We start from the raw sequence: 21,522 nt of genomic DNA, 5'->3' as shown, positions 1-21,522 counted from the left end.
ACGTTTACATTGTGAAGACAGGTCATGAAGTTTGTTGTTTCGTGTATTACGTTTTTTTATATGCCCATACCCTACATTTCAGTCGGTGCAAAGTATCTGTCAACTGTAGGTGGAGCTTTTAGGCTGTGTTTAAAGAAGAAGTTAATGATTAACGTTCATTCGTTTTTTTTTATACCGACTACAGTACAATGCACAATAGAATAATGCCGTTTTTAAAAAGGTGTAATTATGTAAGTTAACCTACGGCGTGTTTGTTTTGTAATGTTTCCGAAGTTTCGTTATTTGTGGACAGAGGTCGGATTTGAACAATTTGAACCAGCAAGTCCTGAACTCGGAGGCAAGCACACGGCTCACTAGGGAAACCTAATAATCGTAGTTCCATGTTGAAGTATATGTTTGATGTGATACTGCTTTGGCAGTGGGGCACAAGCGCCATTAATAATAACTCACTAACACTGCCCTAAATAGGAAAACGATGTCTAATGGGTGAAGTTTTGGGCAATGGTCCTTCAGTCACCTCTTTGCTCTGAAGAAGGACCACTGCCCAATAACGTCACCCATCATATAATGTATCTTCTTGAAAAAAGTGTTTTTGACAAATATGGTGAGTTTTGTAACTCGTTCCATGTCTTCACAAGGGTCCGGTAGAGTACCACTGTTAAAGGGTAAGGATTTGCATTTTACTGTGTGCCGTGCTTAAAGTCTATCGCATCTCAAAGCGAGACTGTTAAGCACAAACCTTGGCTCATACGTCTATGGGATAGTGGACATTCACACAGAGTCGTGTAAAGTCCACTGCTGGATGAGGACTTTCCTAAGCCATGCAGGTTGTGGCAGTTATATGACCACATTTCACCGTAATGTTCAATGCTTTTTTTACGAAGGCAGAGTAGTATAGATGTCCGAGAACAGATTGGATTTTTTTGCACTGCCCACTGGTATCCACCACGTAGCACAGCCTCGCAGCGGCCTATGACTACTACATTGGATGGTGCTTGGCCATCCCAAGCACCATCCAGGCTTAGTTGTTGCTCACCTTCAAATGCACCCTGAGTAATTTTGGTCATGGGCGAGTTCCCATCGGATGACTGGAAAGGCACTCGCATGGAAAAGGCACACGGTCTCGTGTTGTACTTTGGCCCACGTAGTAGCGGTTACATTCAGCAATATAGCTAGCGGCTTTTATCGGTGCAATGCGCCATCGCGTAATGTTCTCTGCTTCAACTCCCTTTAGCACTCTGGCACTCCTTTCTGGTTGGACCTTGGTCGCAACACGATCTCAGCTTGGGGACATCTTTTTTGGCAGACCTTGTATGTGAATACAAGACACCTGATGCCCCCTCAACGGTAATGCAGACTTGTGTAATGTAAGCCAGCTCTGCATTTTTATTATTTTATTATTTTTGCAGCAATTTACAAACGGGGGCGATGCCATGCAACACCCAGCAATGTACGTGAGCACGCAGCGTAACGTGAACCGCCGTGTGTTTTCATGAATGCATGCATACTTCACCACTCGTATTGTGTACTCTGTGTGACTGGTAAGTCTGCATTACCAGGGAATTGTATTGCACTTCACAGTTTTTCAAGGTCGGGTTGTGAGTTTTGGTCGGTTTCCCTTTTGTCGCAAATTTTTCCACCTCGCACCGACTCGGTGTCAGAAGAGTCGGATTGGGTTGGTCGCATACCACAATTGGCAGATCTGACGGTGCCTCAGGGTCAGAGCAAGAGTCTGCAAATGAGTGGAATTTTTTTTTTAACTGGGCACTGAACCAACTGAGCAATAGGTGTAATTTTTGTAAAAATTGCTCGTAAGCGATTGTGCGAGATGCTTCTTAGGAGCCTCTGGTCTGGGTTCTTTTGAGCTTCCTGCCGAAGAAAGAGGCAGACTTCAAAAGCGAGGAGGTTGACCTCTAGAAGTTTTACGTTGGGGATTCAAGGCGACCTCCAAAAGAGCGTCTTGTACAAATGAGTGTTCGTCAACCTGAGTTGCTGAGTGTGGCGTTTGTGCTACCCGTATTTGTAATGTGGTGAGAGTCTCGGGTGAAGAAACAATGTTTCATTCCACCTGCGCCACCAGAGAAGGACAGACTGGCCATTTTGTTGTTTCGCATTTACAAGTCGGAGTAATTGGTGTTTTGTCAAAAGTCACATTGTTAAGTTTGTTTTCCTTCCCCTGCATTAGTTTGTTCTACCCCCCCCCGCACCTCCGATTAGCACGTTTGGCTATGTACGGTGCAAAATAAGTTCCACATACATACATTGATGACACCTGTGCCTAACAAGAGCTTCTTCCAAAAAACTGTTGCTTATGTGCCATGAACCTGTAAGTAAGTAATAGGGTTTAGGTTTTATATTTTCTTCCGCTGAAGTTTAGTACCAGTATCTATTTTAGTGAAATTGTACAGTTACAATCCAAATTTGTATTTATTGAATGGACCGTAGTGTCTAATTATAACCACATCTAATGTTTAAAATGTAATATTCGAACACAACAAATACTCCCATTGGTAAAACATTCACAGCAAACAACAGTTGCAATTTTATTACAATAACGATTAAAATAAATATTATTTAGAATGGTTAATACTTCAATCACTCACAATATACATGAACAGCCATATGTTATTCCATTGCTGGATGAGGGCCTCTACACCATGTAGGTTGTTGGGGTTATTTCACCATACTCTTAGGTTTTTTCGGTAAAGTCACCTAGGAAAATAATAATAAAATAATAATAAATGAAAATAACTCGATTAAATCAAGACGTTTCGGAGGCAACACAAGTCTACGGCTTCAGGTGGGACCGTCACAGCCAAATTGACTGTATCAAGTTACTGTATCAAGGTAAATTTGGCTGTGACGGTCCCACCTGAAGACGGAGACTTGTGTTGCCTCTGAAACGTCGTGATTTCATTTAGTTTTCATTTATTATTATTTTATTTTATTATTATTTTTTAGCTACGTGACTTTACCGACAAAACCTAAGAGTATGAATCCTTGCAGTCACAAAAGCTTCAAATCTAGAATTATTTCACCATGCTTCACCACGTTGGTAAATTCGATTTAAAGATGGGGGCATTCTTATGAGCACAGATGTAGAGTCCGACAATAGCTTTGCTCAACCCTCTGCTGCCCACCACAGAGCCCCACAGCCGATATGACACCAGGCCTGTTATGTATGATGGTCACCTTTTCAAAGCGCTTTCCAGGTTCAACTTTGCTTAGGTTTTGATGTCTATCGAGATGAAGCACATGGCCACATGATTTGACCACAGGCATCGCTAATAGTTTCGTAATACCTGAATGCTACGCCACAGAATTGTATCATTGGTATATCCATTTTATATTTTAGGTGAGCAGGCCGAGTGGTCATTCGTTTGACAATGAAAAATGATTTTAAATGCTTTTCTCCTTTGCACACCAGCGCCATTCCACACAGTGCCATTTCGCTTGGGCCCACTGGGGTGTGACCGAGTAAATTTTAAGTAATGCGTCGGTTAAATTCGGGCTGCAAAAAATGCATACCAAAGACGAGCCATCTGCGTTCCTCCAGAGAGGCTCACTCGGGCGCTGCTGACAGATTGCCGGCGAATTGGACGGGAGAGGGACGATGCATTATTCACTTAAGTGAATGGGACATACCTGATGTGGCCAATCTGCTAAATAAACTGGATGGGTTGCGCCTTGTGCTCTGCCCTTTAGATTGAAACCGGTTTTGTTGTCTTGGAAATACAGTGGCGTACAATGACACATAGGCTTGGCTCAAGATACAACAACAGAATCAGAATCGGAGCAGAATATTTATTTATACTACAGGAATCTAATGATCTATAAAGTTATTTTTCACAGATGTCCAGTAACACAAGCCAGGAGATTGGGGGTGGGGTGGGGGTTAGAAGTGATGGTTTCCAGTGTCGACCGGTGAAGCTGGTTTTCAGGAGTTACCCTCGGCCCACTGTCACGTGATGTGATAGATCTCTGTGGAAGGGTGTGTCTGTGTCGTTCAAATGCCGGTCCTGCTAAGTCAAGCGAACTCACAGGAACCAAACATAACAACCGTATAAGATGCCGAAGTATATTTTTAGGTTTTTTCGGTAAAGTCACGTAGGTAAAAAAAAATGTAAATTAATAAAAGTAAAATAAAAATAAAATAAAAATCACGACGTTTCGGAAACAACACAAGCCTCCCTCTTCAGGTGGAACAGTCACAGCACGATAGCTGTATCAAGTGAGAGAAATTACAGGAAAACCGTGTCTCTATATATACTAGTTAAGGGTGGGAGGAGCCAAGGTAGGCCCTGAATACCATTTTTGTGGGTGCCGAAGGATTACCGGCACCAGATGCAAGAGAGAGGTCATCGTCCTTGGCGATGCACTGCATGGTGAACATAACAACAATGCAAGGATTGCCTCTTTAGCTTTAAAAGTGCGACATTGAGTTGCCTGGTTGATAATTGTTGATCAGATTTGTGCAATTTGCCACAAAGTGTTAAAAAATTAAGTTGCTGCCGTTTTTGTTCGTATGTAAATTATGTTAAAACGTGTTTTCAGTGTTGGAGCGAGCGGCTCGTCATTGGAAGGCTGCGAGTTCACGTCCGGGTTGGTGGTTGACTCGGCTCATCATCCCTCTTTGGCATTTACAATGCATACCAATTTGTTAAGTATACATTGGTTGTCCTTTGGATGGACTCTCCCCTGCCATAGAAACGTATAATTTCCCCAATGGCCTTGTAAATGGGAGATGAGCACCGCCTCATTGCTCGTTTTGATTTGAAACCAACTTTGACTTTGAACTTCCCCATGTAACTGTAGAGGCGAGTGAGCACCAGCAGATGGAGACACGCTCAAAGCGGGCACGTGTGCGCTTGCGATCCCTTGTTGGCTAAAACAAACAAACAAAAACCCTGCAAACACGTTCAAGAGAAACCCCCATCCGCAATTGGAGTGCGGACATATCCCGACAGATGGCATTGACAATGCTCAATGCGCAGTGAGAGCATGCGCACTCGTGTCATTTATTGATACAGTAAATGCTATTTTTCCAAAAATGTCTTCCCACAAAAGAACATTTACTTTTAACGCAATGGTGTGTGGTGATGGTGAGTTTATTTGTGATTTAACGGTTTACTTTACATGCACAGCCCTTTTGTAAATCCACTGCTGGATGAGGGGCCTCCCCTTGGCTTTGTTGGTCATGAGGCTTGCGTGGCTGTAACTTGCCCCACCCCCACTGCTGGGTGGGAATTACTGAAAGTGGGGAGTTATTTCTAGATTTGAAGCTTTCGTGACTGCAAGGATTCATACTCTTAGTTCTTTCGGTAAAGTCACGTAGGTAAAAAATATTAAATAAAAATTCATAAAAATAAAATAAAAATCACGACGTTTCGGAGGCAACACAAGTTTCCGTCATCAGGTGGCTCCGAAACATCGTGATTTTTATTTTATTTTTTATTCATTTTTATTTCATTTTTTTTTACCTACGTGACTTTACCGAAAGAACTAAGAGTATGGGGAGTTATTGTACAGAACAACGGATTTGGCTGGACTGCCCTCTGCTGTGCTAAACATAGCCCTGTCCCCTATCACGACACATTGTGCATGTTGATCATGCATCCTGCTTGTATTCCAAGATCTGATGAGATCTGGTGAGTTCCTCGGTGAGGAATTTAACCGTGTGTGTGTGTGATAATGCAGTTACCTGCGGAAATGTAATCTGTGGTTTCCGGGTGACTCAGAGGTCAGCGCACTGTATACTGATATCCTGGTTTATAAATCTAGATTTTCTTTCAGCCTTGTTTGAACAACTCTGGTTCTCAGGTACAGGGAATTGATGGTTTTAGCCCAGTGATTCATGAGCGCACAGCAAAATCACATTATTTGTTGATTTTTCCCACTTCTAGCTTGACAATTACAATGTTCGATTTGACTGCCATGTGATGAATATTTTGCTTTAGCTTTGCGTGAAATATGTGCTTCTTGGTGCGTTTGATAAATTGAAGGGATCACAGACATGGCTCTGTGAAACTCATTTTCAGGGCAATTCTCTAGCACGGTGGTCCCCAACCTGTGGGGTTTGCGCCGCTCAGGGAGAGTTCTCAATGGATCTCTCCTGGCATGTAGCTGATAGCGCAACTGGAATTTAATTGGGGGGGGCGGGAGGTAAACAAATATATAAACATCTGGTGTTTAAATGTCAGGCTCACTCGGCATGCTGTAAGGTTATGGCTGGGGAGGCAATTAGGAACGAAGGACAAAGATCTTGAGGCAAGTGAGTCATTGCTGTGAGCTGCTGTTACTGCAGTGTGGACACATCTGTGGCAGGATACTTGCGGAGGAGTGCGTGAGTGAGTATCGGCGTCGACAGCCTTCGGAGAGAGAGCCCATTGTGGGCTAAGGGGGAATAACCCACACGTTTTCACTACAGAGGGCCCAGTATCTGAAAAAGCAAAGTGGTATTGCCAAGGCGGCAAGAAAATGTCACGCCCTTTTTTTTCAAGATAGTTACATAATTGATTTGCATGCAGTGCTTGTTGGGACCCATTCGGACCGAAGTTAAAGCTTTGTGGTTTAGTCTGTTTATTTATCTAAATCTTATGGAAACGTTCATTAATATTCCACCAGTGTACCTGCAATAGTTGGCCCAACAGTCGAATGGCATGCTTAGTCTTATCAGCTTGATGCAATTATTAAAAGTGGAGAGAAGAATCATTAGCTCAGATTAATTTTAGTGTGTCCCAGGTTCATACTTTTACAATGAATGCAAATTTCATTTTCATGTTAAAACTGTTGCAAGGAAATCTGCGGATAATAATTTTTGGTTTATTAATTGTCATTAAATGTGTTTTTATATAATACTGGATGAAGCTTTTATTGAAGGTTATACCAGTATCACTGCCTCGGTAACAAGTCTGAGCTCGTAAGCCATTACGTTTCTAGAAAAGTTATTTGTACACTTCTAAAAGTTGTTTTATTATTCTTTGGGTCTTTCGGTAAAGCCGCGTAGATGGAACAAATAATAAAAATTGTTTTTATTATCATCCAAAATCCCTTATGAAACACATTACCTTATTCAATACCACAATATAACGATTTGTTTTCCCCACTCTTTGCCAAATGGTACCCTTGTTGCTTTGATAATCAATATTTACATTATATTACGGGTTGTGCATTTTGGAACCCTGTAAAAGTGTAATGGTAGCTCGTGCACGCAATCATTATTTGTTATATTCCTGGCCTTTGCTGTATACACATTTCCGGACAAATGTAACCTTGGGGTACGAGCGCAAATACTTGAACAATGTGTAAAAATACCCAGTTAGCAGACATTCATTCTCGAATAAACTAAACTGTAAACTAAACAATTTATATTTCAGCAGGTAAGGCCCACTGAGCTATACAGCTCTTTTTCAGAAGTGACCTGGCCACAAATTATAGCTCATCGAAGTGACTTATTGTGTGGAAATTTACAGCAGCGAATTACTCCTAAATGTATTTTTCTCAATGTGGAGGGAAAAACCGAAGGACCCGGAGAAAAATCCACATGATCACGGGCAGAGAGAATATGCAAACTCCAAATAAACAGGCGTCAGGGTCAGGATTGAAGCCACGACCTCCTGCATACTAGGCAAGGGGAGTTAACGTCTTGCCACCATGAAGAATGTTACTTATAATTGGTCCTTTGATTGAATTGTTGAAGATGTGTCCAGAAACACTGCCTTCGACAGTGTACGCAATAGTGTGTCCATAATAGAGATTTTTTTTATTAGATCGCATAAATATAAATGTGTCGTTAAACATGCCACCACCAGACACAGCCAATGAGTAAGATTTGTCACGTGAACAAAAAATGCCAATTCGTTATTAGTTCAGCGCACCGGTGTGTTGGAGAGTAAACCCACAACATTTACAATTCGAGTACGACGTTACTCCAACACCTTTCCGACACTGGTGTGCTGAACTAGTCACGAAGGGTAAAAAACCAATTATCATATTTTGTTACTGGCAAATGAGGTTCCAATGGTGTAAATGCTTACCCCGAGCTCTCATACTCTGATGGTTCATTGTCCTTGAGTTGTGCGCCTATTGGCGTCATCTGGTCCAACACCATGTGAGACTAGGCTCTAAAGAAAGCTGTCTCGGGTGTGGACCAATCAATTTCAAGGACAGTGCATACATTATCAGAGTTGTGTTTTTTTTTGTTTGCATTCCGATTGCAGGTATTGTGGTCAATGCAAACATGACTCCTTGTAAAAAAGGTGTCAGTTTTGTTGCCAGATGAAAGGGTAAAAAACCAATTATCATATTTTGTTACTGGCAAATGAGGCTCCAATGATGAGGTTCCAATGGTTGTCAGGAATTGGCAACTTTTTTACGTGACAAACCTTACTAATTGGCTGTGTCGGGTGGTGGCGGGTTTAATGACACATTGATATGCGATATAACCCAAAAATATCGATGGATAATATTGGTCGCGAAAGCCTACTTACGTGTTAAACTGCAATAGTGTGTGCTGCGTACGTTTCAGTTGACTCGCGTATGTCCCCCCTTACCACTTGCTGAGCAATGGGAAGTTGGCAATTACGATGTAATTGCTTTGGTCAATTTCCTATAAACCACTGCTGATGACCTCGGTCCATGAAGCCCCCTGACATGATTTAGTTGGTTTTGATAGGCCCAATTGATCGTATTAAAGTGGCCTCTCGGTCCACTGGCCCATTTTCGACTGCAGGCCAGCGAAATTTAGGCGAGGTGATGTGTTGGAAAAGCCTCGGAGTCTCCCGGCAAAACAGATTTTCCCAGTTGATAAAGCCCGCATTACAAACGATGAGCATGTCTGCCTGTTCGTTATTTTGTAACGCAGGACATTGTGGGAAGATGCGGTGGACACAATTGCATAAACTTTTAACCGCAGAGGATGCTCATTAAGTGGCTATGCCTCGGTGGCCTTGTGGAATTTTAACAAGCACATTTTGTAAAATTCGTCAACATGGTAAATGCCACGCGACCAAATTATGATCCAGTAATTTTGGTTGTCACTCTCACAAATTGTTCTTAATCTTCTTTTTTACCGTGTGTGAATGCTGTAAATGAATAGAATGTGTTGTGCAGGGAAAGGTAACGGTGCCAAGCAAAATTGTGGTGCAGGGGTTGTTTTGAAAATTAGGCAGAGGGTGCAGAGTAGAGCCGCTGATTGATGCGTGTTTGAGTAGTCGCTGCAGGCAGAATGCAGCACGAGGTCATGCCAAAGGATTCTAACAGGGTCACGCTTGCTAGTAGGGCATGTAGGAGGTGACCAGGTGGCTCGGAAGTCATTGCGCTGTGCTAATACTGCTGATATCCTGGGCTCGAATTAAGGCAGGTGCCAGTTATTATTCCGGGCTCTCATTTGTTGCGAGCTAATCATCTCAGCCCAGTCACCAATGACTGCAAACACAAACCAAAAAAACCCATTATGTTAAATGCGGTATCGCACATCAATTTGGACAACTTGCTGCTCTGAGAATTAAAACATTAGTCGTGAACATGAATCTGTGTGGCAGGGCACGTGGGAGAGTATGGTGTCCCCACCTGTGCGGACCAGAGGTCACCGTGAAGGATTCTTGGAGGTAGCCGTGTAACGACAGCTTCCGTTGATGCGATTGTGACGCGGCGGAAGCGTTGCGCCGCTCTGCGAGGTCTACGAATGGATACGTCACCGATAGCAGACGGCACAACCGGGTAAAGTTTGGGAACATTAAAAGGAAAGACAAGTCGACACGCGGTGATTTTTCGAGTCATCGATTGCTGTCACTTATGTGTGTGTCGCGATCCGTGCTTCGCGTTTTGTGTTTGTGAATTGATCGTTTGCAATTCGCATATTATCGTTGATAAAAAATTACTTGAACATGCTGCCACTAGGGGTACTTTTAACCACAAAAATAAACATTTAATTAAATTGAATCGTGACACAAACTATCCATTAAATCGCAAAGAGTGGGAGGGGAGGGAGAGGTCAAACGGGTTGGGGTTAGTGATTTGGATTAATTGATTAATACAAACTAGTCCTCTGGTAGAAAGTGGCCTCAGCTCTTCACAAATAAACCCACACATCTTTGGTATAATACTATCGCTGCCACGAATTATTATTGATGCAATTAATTAACTATGATTAAGTTAATTTCTGAACTTTAAACCCTGCCAAGAAACATGTTTTTAAATGTGTTTTTGTAGTCCGGATCATGTGATGGTTATGCAATAATGGTGAAATAATAATATGAGCGGAGTGGTCTAACCAGTCTGCCTGCATAAATTTGTTTGGTACTTGCATTGAGTCACAAGTGATCGCCAAACACCCAGCAATTGTTAGGCATGTAACGCTGCATCGATTCACTCCGTACCCGCACTCACGATAACCTGATGTCGAATTGTGTGGGAGGTTCAATCATGTATGGTTTGTGTGTGTTACATTTAGGCTGACGGCGCAAACGAAACTTACTTTGCCAATGAACAAAGAATCACGAGCGAGATGGTAAAAATTAGACCAAGAATAATTGATTCTTAAATTGAATGGCCAGAATAATGATTATTCATTGACTTTCTGGAATGGGAGTGAATCATGATCTGCCAAGTGTAAAAATTGCCACGGTATTTTATTTCATTGTTGGGATAATTGAGGAATTAATAGAGATCATGAGTGGAGTTTGACAAACGTGATTAATCATGACAACACTCTATTTAAATATCGTGGCAATATTTTTATCGTGCATATAAATTATAAATAAAAATATATAAATTAACATAGTTAAACATGGAAAATAAAATGTCCTGTTTTATTTATTTTGCTGTTGTGCGGCCCGAGTTCAATTTATAGAAACATTGTGGGGCTTTTAAATGAACCGACTTGGGGTTGAAAAATGTCATTTTACCACAAACAACATTTTGCACTTTGGCATTCACGTACCTCCCAATATCTCTCCGGATGACTGTCAAAAGGAAGTGCGTAAATTTCCGGGACTAATCGGCCAGCGGTGCTTGTAGACGAAAGGTTACATTTTTAACGGCGTGCGTTTTTCATGTAGACCGTCGTAAGACGGTGCCCATTGTGTACAACACACACGAATATCATCCGCGTCGACATGTCGATCGGCAATTAGATACGCATTTGTCGGTGATGGCACATTCACACACTTGCACACAATGGCTTGTCAGAATGTGGCACCTGTTTATTCCGACCATAATATTGACATTGCTCGTGTTTATTTTAAAGCATCGAGCCCCCCGCTGCGTTTTCAATCGAAGCGGACGAGTTCCTGTCGTCTTCCCCCCTCTCTCTCTCTCTCTCCATTGTTATAGTACGGATCATTGTGTTAGCATTCATAGCCACACAGTGCCGCCGTTCCCTTGTTCCGCTCTGCCCCAAAACTCATGCCACGGCATTTTATGCGCAGTGCGTGGTGCACTTTGCGCGCGGGGGGTAGTCCCTTTCAGGAATTCAGGAGAACAAATCCTCCAAGAGACTGCTCCGGTCACAGAGTGAAATAATGAACTGGCAACCTGAACTGTAAATCAAATGCCACAGCACCCAGAAGGCAAAATGGCTTTGCTAACTGTGTACACACAATGGGGGTGTTCATATCACACAGCCAAGGAAACTGAGCCTGGTCATATAATTTGTTTGCGTGTGTGTACTCTAAAATATGAATACCTTCCCTCCCCCCCTTTCAAAATCAATAACTTGTGCCTTTTAATATTTCCTCGTTCATAGGCCAAGTTTGCTAGCGAGCGCGCGTTGTCACAGCCCATCCAACTCCCACCACCACCTTCCCTCCACCCCCCACCATCTCCCCCTGTGAGATATGAGAAGATGGTACAGTCTGCAGGGTTGTTGAGAATCACCAGCGGGGCAGGTTTACACATCAGGTGAAGCCCCAGGGCTCATCCAACCAGTCCGCTCGCTTCTCTCCACTACGGCCACCGCAGCAGAGTATCCTCCTCCTGCCTTACAGTAGTCCGTCGTGTGCGCGCGTGCGTGGGTTTTTTTTTGTGCGAGCTCCCTCGGTCACACGGGGAATGTGCGACGGGCGACAAGATCGTCTTCCGAGCGGCTCTCTGATGGGGTGGAGACCCGTCCCGTGAGCCGGAGCTTTGAAACATTCTTTCTTGTTCTTGTTGCCGCTGCAAATAATATTCCTCCGTTGTTGAAGCGCCAGCGTCGAGAGAGGCACCGGTCTGATCATGCTAACCAGCGAGTTGGCGATGGGGTCAGTGGATCGCCTAACTGTGCCGACAGCGTTGGACCATCGCATCACGCATAGGCGCAGCAAATCGGTCAGTGGTCTTTGGCTTGGATGGATATGTTTATTTTTTGTGTTTTGCGAGCAGTGTGTTGTGTTGTGCCCGATCGCTGTACGGGGAAAAAAAAGCTCAGGCTTGGCTTTTTCGGGTCGGCTTGCGAGCGTGTGCGCGCGTGAGAATTGGTGTGGGAAGGAAGAAAAAAAGAGTAACCCTTGCTCCGCTTTGATGGCTCGGTTGACGATGCGGCGATGAGGAACGGTGCTCTCCGTGCACGGGGGGGGGGGGGGGAAGACGGAGGCGCGCCTCTGGGACTCTGTGAATTAATTGGGGTAACCGGGAGAGGTGTCCGTTTTTGTTGGCGGCCGTGTTGTGAATGAGAATGTTAAAACCACGGCCGCACGACCGGTTGGTTTGTGCCTTCGCCTTGCTTTTATTACAGCGCCAACATACTAATTTTTGTTACGTCTTCTAAGCAGATGTAGAAAGGGGAGAGAGAAAAAAAAGCTTCTCTCTTCGGGTTAAAGTTTTGGACACGCCATCGACTTGTTTTTTGCCCTTGGCGCATAGCTGATAATTTCCGTATTTTACGTACAGTTGCAAAGTTAACCTGCGGCTGTTGTTCATTCCGAAACTTGGTTCGGTGCAATAAAGCCGTGTTGGCTCTGACTAAACGCATAGCTCGCCGCAAATAAACATTTACAGCTCACAACACGGACCGGGGTTTTACCGTACTTTTTTTCCCACAGGCTAAGAAACTCATCTCTCGGTGTAAAAATGCACTGTTGATCAGCTCGCGTGTGTTGTGCAAGTGGAGATTTTATTTTTCAAAGCCACTTGGGATGTCAGATTACTGACGTGAGTGATGTGAAGACAACGAAGACTGACTTACAAATAAAAATAAACGTTGAAGGAGATGGTTTAGGCGATGGTCTTTCTTTATGACACATACATGAAGAAGGGTCATTAACTTAAACGTCGCCTGTTGTATATATATTTTTTCTTTTAAGACAGTCTTAATGGCGAATGTGAGTTTAGTTTTTTTGATTTGTACTCGTGCACCACTGCCATAGACGCCGCATCACCAAATAATTTGTTTCACTTTAAAGACAAAACAACCCCGTCGGCTGGCATTCGGATAATTGTTCGACTGTGGCATACATAAATACGTACGTACGTATTGCTGGCAGACCTTCAACTTATCGTCGCTTGTAAAAAAAACTTGACTCTGACAACAGAATCTTGGGAAGCATCGCGGGCAATTTTTTGATGTTGCGCCTGCCTTTTAAATAACCGTGCCACACCTGTGATAAGGGCGCGTGCCATTCCTGGTTGGACCAGTTAGCCGGGTGAACCAGCATTTTCTTTAGAATTCCTCTTAATTGTTCAAATTCCCACTTTTTATCTTGGTCGTTACCTTTTTCCAACTCCTGAGAGACTATCGCGACACACGTGACATGCTGAACGCCAGAGGTGTGGACTCGAGTCATGCGACTTGGACTCGAGTCAGACTCGAGTCATGATTTTGATGACTTCAGACTCGACTTGGACTTGCCTCATCTTTGACTCGACTTGACTCGGGACTCGAGAGCAAAGACTTGAGACTTACTTGTGACTTGCATAACAATGACTTTGTCCCATCTCTGCTGAACGCTGTGAAGAAGGTGATCACGTGGCTCCTTACAACACGGCATTGATTACCCCACTATAAGAGTATATTACCAACTGTCGCGTTGGATATTCGAATGTTTTTGATAATTAAAAAGGTCTTTGCAGAGAATGGAATGCACTTAAGTATGTTAATTTGCCCGTATTTGGAGTAGGCTCTGTAATGAGTTCCCAATGTGAATTCTAGGCATTTGAAGCTTGCTCTTAAGTTATGTGTTTTTTTTATTGTGGACCTTTTAAATGCATTCCCAAGGATTGCTGCCACACGCGGTGAGATTAAATCACGGTGCCAGCAGCCTCCAACGTAGAAACCTTGACTCTGCGATGATTTAGGATTTCAATCTTCATTTGGGTTATTTCTGAAGTGCATTTTTGGAAGGCTGAACTTGGTCATGAAAAGCAAAGTATCGTTGTGTTTTCATTAGCGAGTCCTTCTTGCGATGACATGGGTAAGAAATATGGACACTCAAAGTAGATGGGAACACAAGCTCACAAGTGCACAGAAGGGTGGAGAAACGTGTGCTTGGTTATTACACTGAAAAAGAAACAGGAACACTTGGTTTAGACAAAATACGCAGGTTAACGATCTAAATGTGACCGTTAAGAAAAGTAATTGGGCTTGGGCAGGACACTTTGCTTGAAGGGTTGGTGGCCAGGCAGTGGATGAGAATGTCTATCCAAGTGGCAGCCAAAGGAGGCAATGCAACAAAAAAGGATGCCTGCTGCTTGAGACAGAGCCATGATATCGGCTCGTGTCCATGAGCTGGGTGGATTGTTGCATTGCTGGATCATGAGGGATGGCGATGCCTTGGGGAAGCCTTAATCCAGCAGGATATTGATTCGGGTTGATGATGATATTGCTGCACACGTGTGTGTGTGTGTGTGCCAGTGCAGTGGAGCATATTAACTGTTCGAACTTTAAATCACTTCAACATTATAAAAAGCATTCCATATTTAGCACGATGTCAAAACAACACTGGGGCTTTACAAATGCATTGGCAAAATTATGTCCCTTCTCCCAGACATAAAACGCTGCACGTCGGTTACATTCGACTAAATACGCAAACACGTGATTTGCTGAACGTGGGATTGGGGATTTTGGCATTAGTTATCTCAAAGCGCTGCCGTTCATCAATGTGCAGTACAGTGTCATTTAATTTTCTGAATCTCGGCGATCCGCTAGCTCGGAATATCTATAGTCAGATTAAATCAGCTCTCATGGGGTTTCCATTTTAAAATGGTAAAGATTTATATGTAAATGTTAGATCTCTAGTCAGCTGGGATCTCCTTGAGGCCGGCATGCTTGCCCACACCACCAGTTTTGTCGGGAGTGTACAGTTCCATTCTCTGCAAGCTCCCACGAATTTCATTAAAGATTTGAAGTCATTAATTTGCTGTAAAATGAACAACGACTCTGTCATAATCAGCATAATTAGACCATTGTTAAACCATGTTGTTGGCCAAATCCAAAGCTTTAAAATGACCCCTTAACTAAGTTGCAACAAATTAACAATTGGGCATTCACAGGCAATTGGCCTGTAAGGATTCACCATCTTCGTGATTTGATGAAATGCCCCGGTTCTGGGTTATTGTCTAATTCGTGAACATTTTTTTTTACTTTGTGGTTCATGCAGCATCTCTACACATGACTGCAGGGGTAATGGGAACTAATTGCACAAAACGTCTCGGCATCAAACGTAATCGATTCTATTCTTTCGCGCAAACTTCAATGCAATGTATTCTGACCGTAATAGTATGTTGTTGTTGTTGATGCCTTCCTTTGGTAAACGCCTAAATAAGTCCGGTTTAGCAAGACCGTTTTGCATAAGGGATGGTGACTCACGTTGTGCTGTCACTATATGGCATGGATCTTGTGTTTATTGCGTGTGGTTTGTCTGTGCGTGGTGTTACACGTGGGTCAATATGGTCATGGTATTGACACAAGGTGACCTCCACCCTTAGGACCTCAAGCCCTGTTCGGAGAGAGCTGTGTTAGAACATGTGCACTTGCCCGATAACCTCCACTCAGTGATATTGGAGTGTGGGAGGAGACGTGAAGCCATTTTCACATTTTATTGAGTTGTGTTGTTGGTTTTGCCTATCAACAAATTACCCGGAGTGCGGAGGACGATCTCATCGGGTCGTTCGAAACTAGGCAGGGCTGAGCCTTAGACAGTGCTTGGGATGGGTGACCACAGTGCATAAAACAGGTGTTGTTGGCTGCTGTGGAGCTACCGTGTCGCCAAGAGGGCAGTACAGCAAAATCCGTGTTATTGTAATTCTCTGCTCCCACATAAATACGTCGCGATCTTCATGAAACTGCACCGTGTGGTGTCGTATGGTCAAATAGCACCCGCAACCCACGCGACGCGGGGGAGGCACTGATCCAACGGTGGATTTACCAAAAGGGGGCTGTACATATATCTGTACATTTTGGTTTTAATAAAATAAATCAACGAAACGCAAAACGCCATGCTTTTGAACACGGCCATGAAAACGAACCTGGCGAGGCCTCGCCATGTCGTTCCTGTCTGGTGATCTGGCTTTTGTTTAAAATGCAGCAGCATTCCAACGTTCCCTCTCTCCAATTTTCTTGATTGTACATCTCTCTGTTGTCACTGGGAAGCTGCTACTGGTGTACATTACGACGCGGTGATGTCTCGCAACATTCCTTCCCTCTTTGAGATATATATTTCAAGAGCTACTGCGGAGCGAAAGCCCTTTATAATGCATTCCTTATCGCTAATCTGCCGCTGAGCGCTTGCTGTGCACACATCCCTTTTTTTGTCGTCGGACGCTGATACCCACCGACACTTCCCAAATGCCAGCTGTACATGTCACGTAAAACGAAAAACTAAATTATATATTTTTATTTTACCAGGTCAATCCCACGGAGCCATGTAGCTCTATTTAGAAGCGACCTGGTCATCACAAGTGATAGCTCAACGAAGTGGCTTGTCGCGTGCAAAATGTATGAGCTGCCAAATACTCTATAAAGGCACGTTGATTCTAAATGTGTGGAGGGAAAAACCGGAGGACCCGGATAAAGTCCACGCTACCACGGGGAGAACATGCAAACGCCAAATATTTCGGCATCAGCGTCGGGATCGAACCCGCATCCTCCTGTATACCAGGCGAGGTAGTTTATCTCACCACCGTGGCACCCAGTAGTCCACAGCACAGGAGTCCCCAAGTTCGTAAAAATACTAAAGTAAGTTTCAATCTGGCTTGGTTTGGATAAGAGTAAAATTTCAACATGTGCCCATGTTTATATTTTATTTAAAGCTTTCGTGACTGCAGGGATTCATGTTCTTAGTTCTTTCGGTAAAGTCACGTAGAAGGGTTACAATAAAATAATAAAAATCTAAAAAATAATGTTTTTATTGTTTCCCTTCTACGTGACTTTACCGAAAGAACCAAGAATGTATCACGTAGAAGGGTTGCAATAAAATAAGAAAAATATAAAAATATATTGTTTTATTTTTTTATTGTTTCCCTTCTTCGTGGCTTTACCGAAAGAACCAAGAATGTGCCCATGTCTTCCCTTTTTAGTTTTGTTTTGTTTACAAGTGTACAGTGATTTGAGATTGGGCCGGGTGGCTCAGAAATCGGCCCGCTGAGCTTGGCACTGCTGAGATCCTGCTTTCAAATCCGGGTTTCGGTCGCCTGTGAAGTCGACTTGCTTCTCAAGTGTAGCGAGTCGGTGGTGTCCAGACCGGTCACCGATGACTGCACACAAAATAACAACGTAATACATTTAGTTTTGTACTTAATTTGGATAAATTCCAGTTTCTGGGAATTGAAATGTATGTTATATTGTCGAGCAACAGACATACATCTCTGCAGCAGGGTGAGTCATAAATTGTTGCCTTCGAGTGTGGATGAAAAGGTCACTTTAATAAACGTGCGCTTCAGTGATATCACCTTACGTGGATCATTCTCTACAAGGCGTGATACACTGCTCCGCTGGAGCCTCTAATAGTCAGCATTTTACGACATGATGCTGAAAGCACAATCACAATAATATTTGGGAAGAAAAAAAAGGGTTTTTAGTAAAGTCACAGCCTATTTTACCCTACAATTCTACCTTGCATCCCTACAGTGCGTGTAACTGCCCTCATCAGTACGATCGCAAAAAAATAAATCACACGGCCACCACCATTATTTCTCTCGGTGCACACACACATCCTGCTGGGTCCATAAGGTCAGCAATTTGTAATCGCCGTGTCTATTGATTAATTCTAGATTTGAAGCTTTCGTGACTGCAAGGATTCATACTCTTAGTTCTTTCGGTAAAGTCACGTGGGTAAAAAATTTAATTAAAATTAATAAAATAAAAAATACAAACAATAAAATCACGACGTTTCAGAGGCAACACAAGACGGAAGTTTGTGTTGCCTCCGAAACGTCGTGATTTTATTGTTTTTATTTTTTATAAATTTTTATTTCATTTTTTACCTACGTGACTTTACCGAAAGAACTAAGAGTATGAATCTATTGATTAATTTGCAAAAGCTCTGCGACGGCTTGCCTCACCGCCAAGCGGAATGAGCCGCTGAGAGCCGTGCTCGACAGCGTGCGTTTTGATTTCCGTACTTTACGGCGGAGCGTATCGATGGTGACACTGCGGCGGTGCCGCCACCGTTTATTGCGCCATTAATTTCGCAGCCCCGTGGGATGGGTCCTTGAGAACTTGTGGAGGGTTTTGGTGGAGCCTTCGTGTAATTTTCTTTCTCAAGAGGGGTGGGTGGGTGATTCAGGCATGTTGTTTTGCCTTCTCGAATGTGGCAGCCCCTATGCTTGCGAGCGATACTTGTCTTTTGTTTCCTTCCCGAGGTGACGGATGCAAAGTGACATTTGCGGGAGCCCGTTGCACGTCAGAAGCTGCACTGTACGATTTTTACATCGCCGAGGCCAACGTTGCTCCTTTCACTATTTTAGCATGCGACTGCTCCCATTGTATGACAACCGTTGCCAGGTGATTCGTCCAGTGTGGGTAGATTACCGACCGTCATATCTCACGCTACAGAATGCAACTGGCACCCATTGCGTTTAGTATCGTTATTTTACATTATTATTATTTCCACTCGAGTAATAATTTCAGCGTTGATGTGCTCTCACCCTAGCTCGTTGTTGACGTCGCAGATTAACATACAACACGGTGTTGAGCAAGACGGATGGGCGTTAAGCTCTGTGGGTATGTGACATACTTATTTTAGCGACGCTGCACTGGTTAGCACAGTGGATTCGCATAATTTTAAATGATGGCAAGTTTATTTAATCTCCTCCATCTTTTGCACACCCCGCAGTATCTAACTACTATTTTTTTCTTACCAGGTAATGCCCACTGAGATATACCGCTCTTTTTCAGAAGCGTTCTGGCCACAAATGATAGCTCAACGAAGTGGCTCATCACGTGCAAATGTATCGCAGTCAAATACTCTAAACGCCTGTTTCTAAATGTGGAGGGGAGGACCCGGAGAAAAATACACGCAACCACGGGGAGACCGTGCAAAATCCAAATATATACAGGCGTCAGGGTCGGGATCGAACCCACAACCTCCTTCGTACCAGGCGATGTAGTTAACATCACGCCACTGTGGTGCCCCTATAAATGGGTATCCCACAGTCGATTGCCAGGTTGCGTGTGGTGGGGTAAAGTGTGGGTACTACTACCTCTTTTGAACACGTGGCCAGCTTAGAACAATGATTCAAAATACCCTCCAGAAGGGCTCTGTAGAACTTTATTTAGTGGAGGCCCTTCTGCCAACAGTGGCGTGACAAAATAAGCAATTTCAGAGCTGCACCTTTGCCAAATGGTGAGGGTGAAATGGTGACATTCGGAGCAATCTACTTTTGTTCAGAGCGAGACAGAGAGAAAAAAAAGAATCCAATTTGTAAATTCCTCTGTGAAGCTGATGCAGCTAATACATGCATTTATTAGGTAATTAAGAACTGCATTATGGGCTCGGTTTTTGTAACTTTCGCAATCAATTGAATGTGCAGACAAAAGATTAAATGAAGTCTGTTATTGAAAATAATGGAAGCTGCTTAGATGTGAAAATATCACCGGAAAACCCAGTGCAACACATCGCTTTGACGTTGCGTAACCTTTTAAAAGAGAGAGAGCGCTGTTCTTTAGAGAGCACATATGTAATAGCTAAAGCCACCTACAACAATCATTCTTAACTTTTAATGCCCAAATGGCAGCAACAAGAAAAACACAGGGGAGATTTATTCGCGAATTCGCTTGCGCAGCATAATTTTCATTTGAGTTTATTGTTTGAGTTTGCGGTGCAGCAATTAGCACACTGAGCTATGAATCCAGAAACCTGAGTTCGATTGCAGACCACGTTTAACATTAGCCAGGAGTGGTATAAACTAAACTATGTTTTATTCTATTGGACCAGGTAAGGCCTACAAAGATATAGAAACTTTTTTCAGTTGTGACCTGGCCACATGATAGCTGAATGAAGTGGCTTATGTGGGCTTTTCTAGCAGCCAAATACTCTAAAACCCATGTTTCTAAATCTGGAGGAAAAAAACAGAGGGCCTGGCAAAAAATCCACGCGAACACCGGGAGAAAACGCGAACTCCAAATTTTCAGGTGTCGGTGTCGAGATCGAACCCACGACCTCCTGTATACCAACTCCCTCTGCCCGCGCCGACCTCCCTACCCCCTCCCCAGCTTCACAGTCGGGACTGACCAGCTCGGTGATGAGTATTGACCAACGTGGTGATGTCTGGTCACACAACCCCCATGACCAGTGGATTGACGAATAAATCCGTGATTTTCTGCCCCACTCGGCATTGAGGTAGCACTCGCTCATCTCATCTTTCCAGCCTTGGAAATTCCATATTCCTATGGCGGGGGGGCGAGTTTATCCATAGTATAATACCAGTATTGATGGGTTGAGTCAACTCCCCTCCCCCCAGTAGGATTTTATTTCGAGGGGAATTGACAAAGGGCCTGTGAATTAGTATCTTGTTCATAGTCATGTACAGTAAAACCTTGGATTGCGAGCATAATTCGTTCCGGAAACGTGTTTAGAACTCGTATATCAAAGCACTCGTATATCAGTTGTGATCACGTGACGCTCGGCAGACAAAGCGTATACTCGTATTGCAAGACCTCGCTCGTTTATCAAATTATTATTTAGTAAACAAATTTGCTCCTTTTGCAAAACACTCACAGACCAAGTTACTCGCAATCCAAGGTTTTACTGTACTGGAAAAATAACCCCTTTGTAATGCAGTGTTGCAAATATAACTTATCCAATGGGATAATGAACGCATGTAAAGGCCGCTACTGTTCCACTGATTTTTTTTTGGCACATTAATTCACATTTTCCTGCAACAGCTTCCTAATTACACTACCACATATACTTTTTTTTCATCAAATAAGATTAACATTAGCTGCTGCTCAATTCATTAGCTAATTGTATATTTTTGGCTTATTTGGAGTTGTGTGTTTTTTTTTTTCAAAGAGGGAGTGGTAGAGCAGCGGTTAGCACACTCCCCTACTGCGAACCCGGCGATCAGAGTTCGATTCCCGCTCACGGCCAACACCTGCAAGGATTA

The 21,522-nt window shown here is 43.4% G+C and overlaps 1 protein-coding gene across 2 annotated transcripts in view; it reads left to right on the top strand.

Annotated features, from left to right (window-relative positions):
* The window catches only part of LOC144943714 (transmembrane and coiled-coil domains protein 2-like), a 52,059-nt gene that overhangs the window by 9,295 nt on the left and 21,242 nt on the right, over positions 1–21,522 (top strand). The window contains exon 1 of one of the 2 annotated variants that reach the window (XM_078871483.1): positions 11,937–12,309. The exons of the other annotated variant lie outside the window; for it this stretch is intronic. Coding sequence (XP_078727609.1) covers positions 12,217–12,309 — 93 coding nt within the window. The 5' untranslated portion in view covers positions 11,937–12,216. Of the gene's footprint in view, positions 1–11,936; positions 12,310–21,522 lie in introns of those variants that run through there. 2 annotated transcript variants of the gene reach the window in all.

This window comes from Lampetra fluviatilis, chromosome 32 (assembly GCF_964198595.1).
Source record: "Lampetra fluviatilis chromosome 32, kcLamFluv1.1, whole genome shotgun sequence".
In the NCBI taxonomy this organism is placed as follows: domain Eukaryota; kingdom Metazoa; phylum Chordata; class Hyperoartia; order Petromyzontiformes; family Petromyzontidae; genus Lampetra; species Lampetra fluviatilis.
The sequence above is the reverse complement of the archived record's forward strand: the minus strand, read 5'-3'. Positions and strand labels throughout refer to the sequence as shown.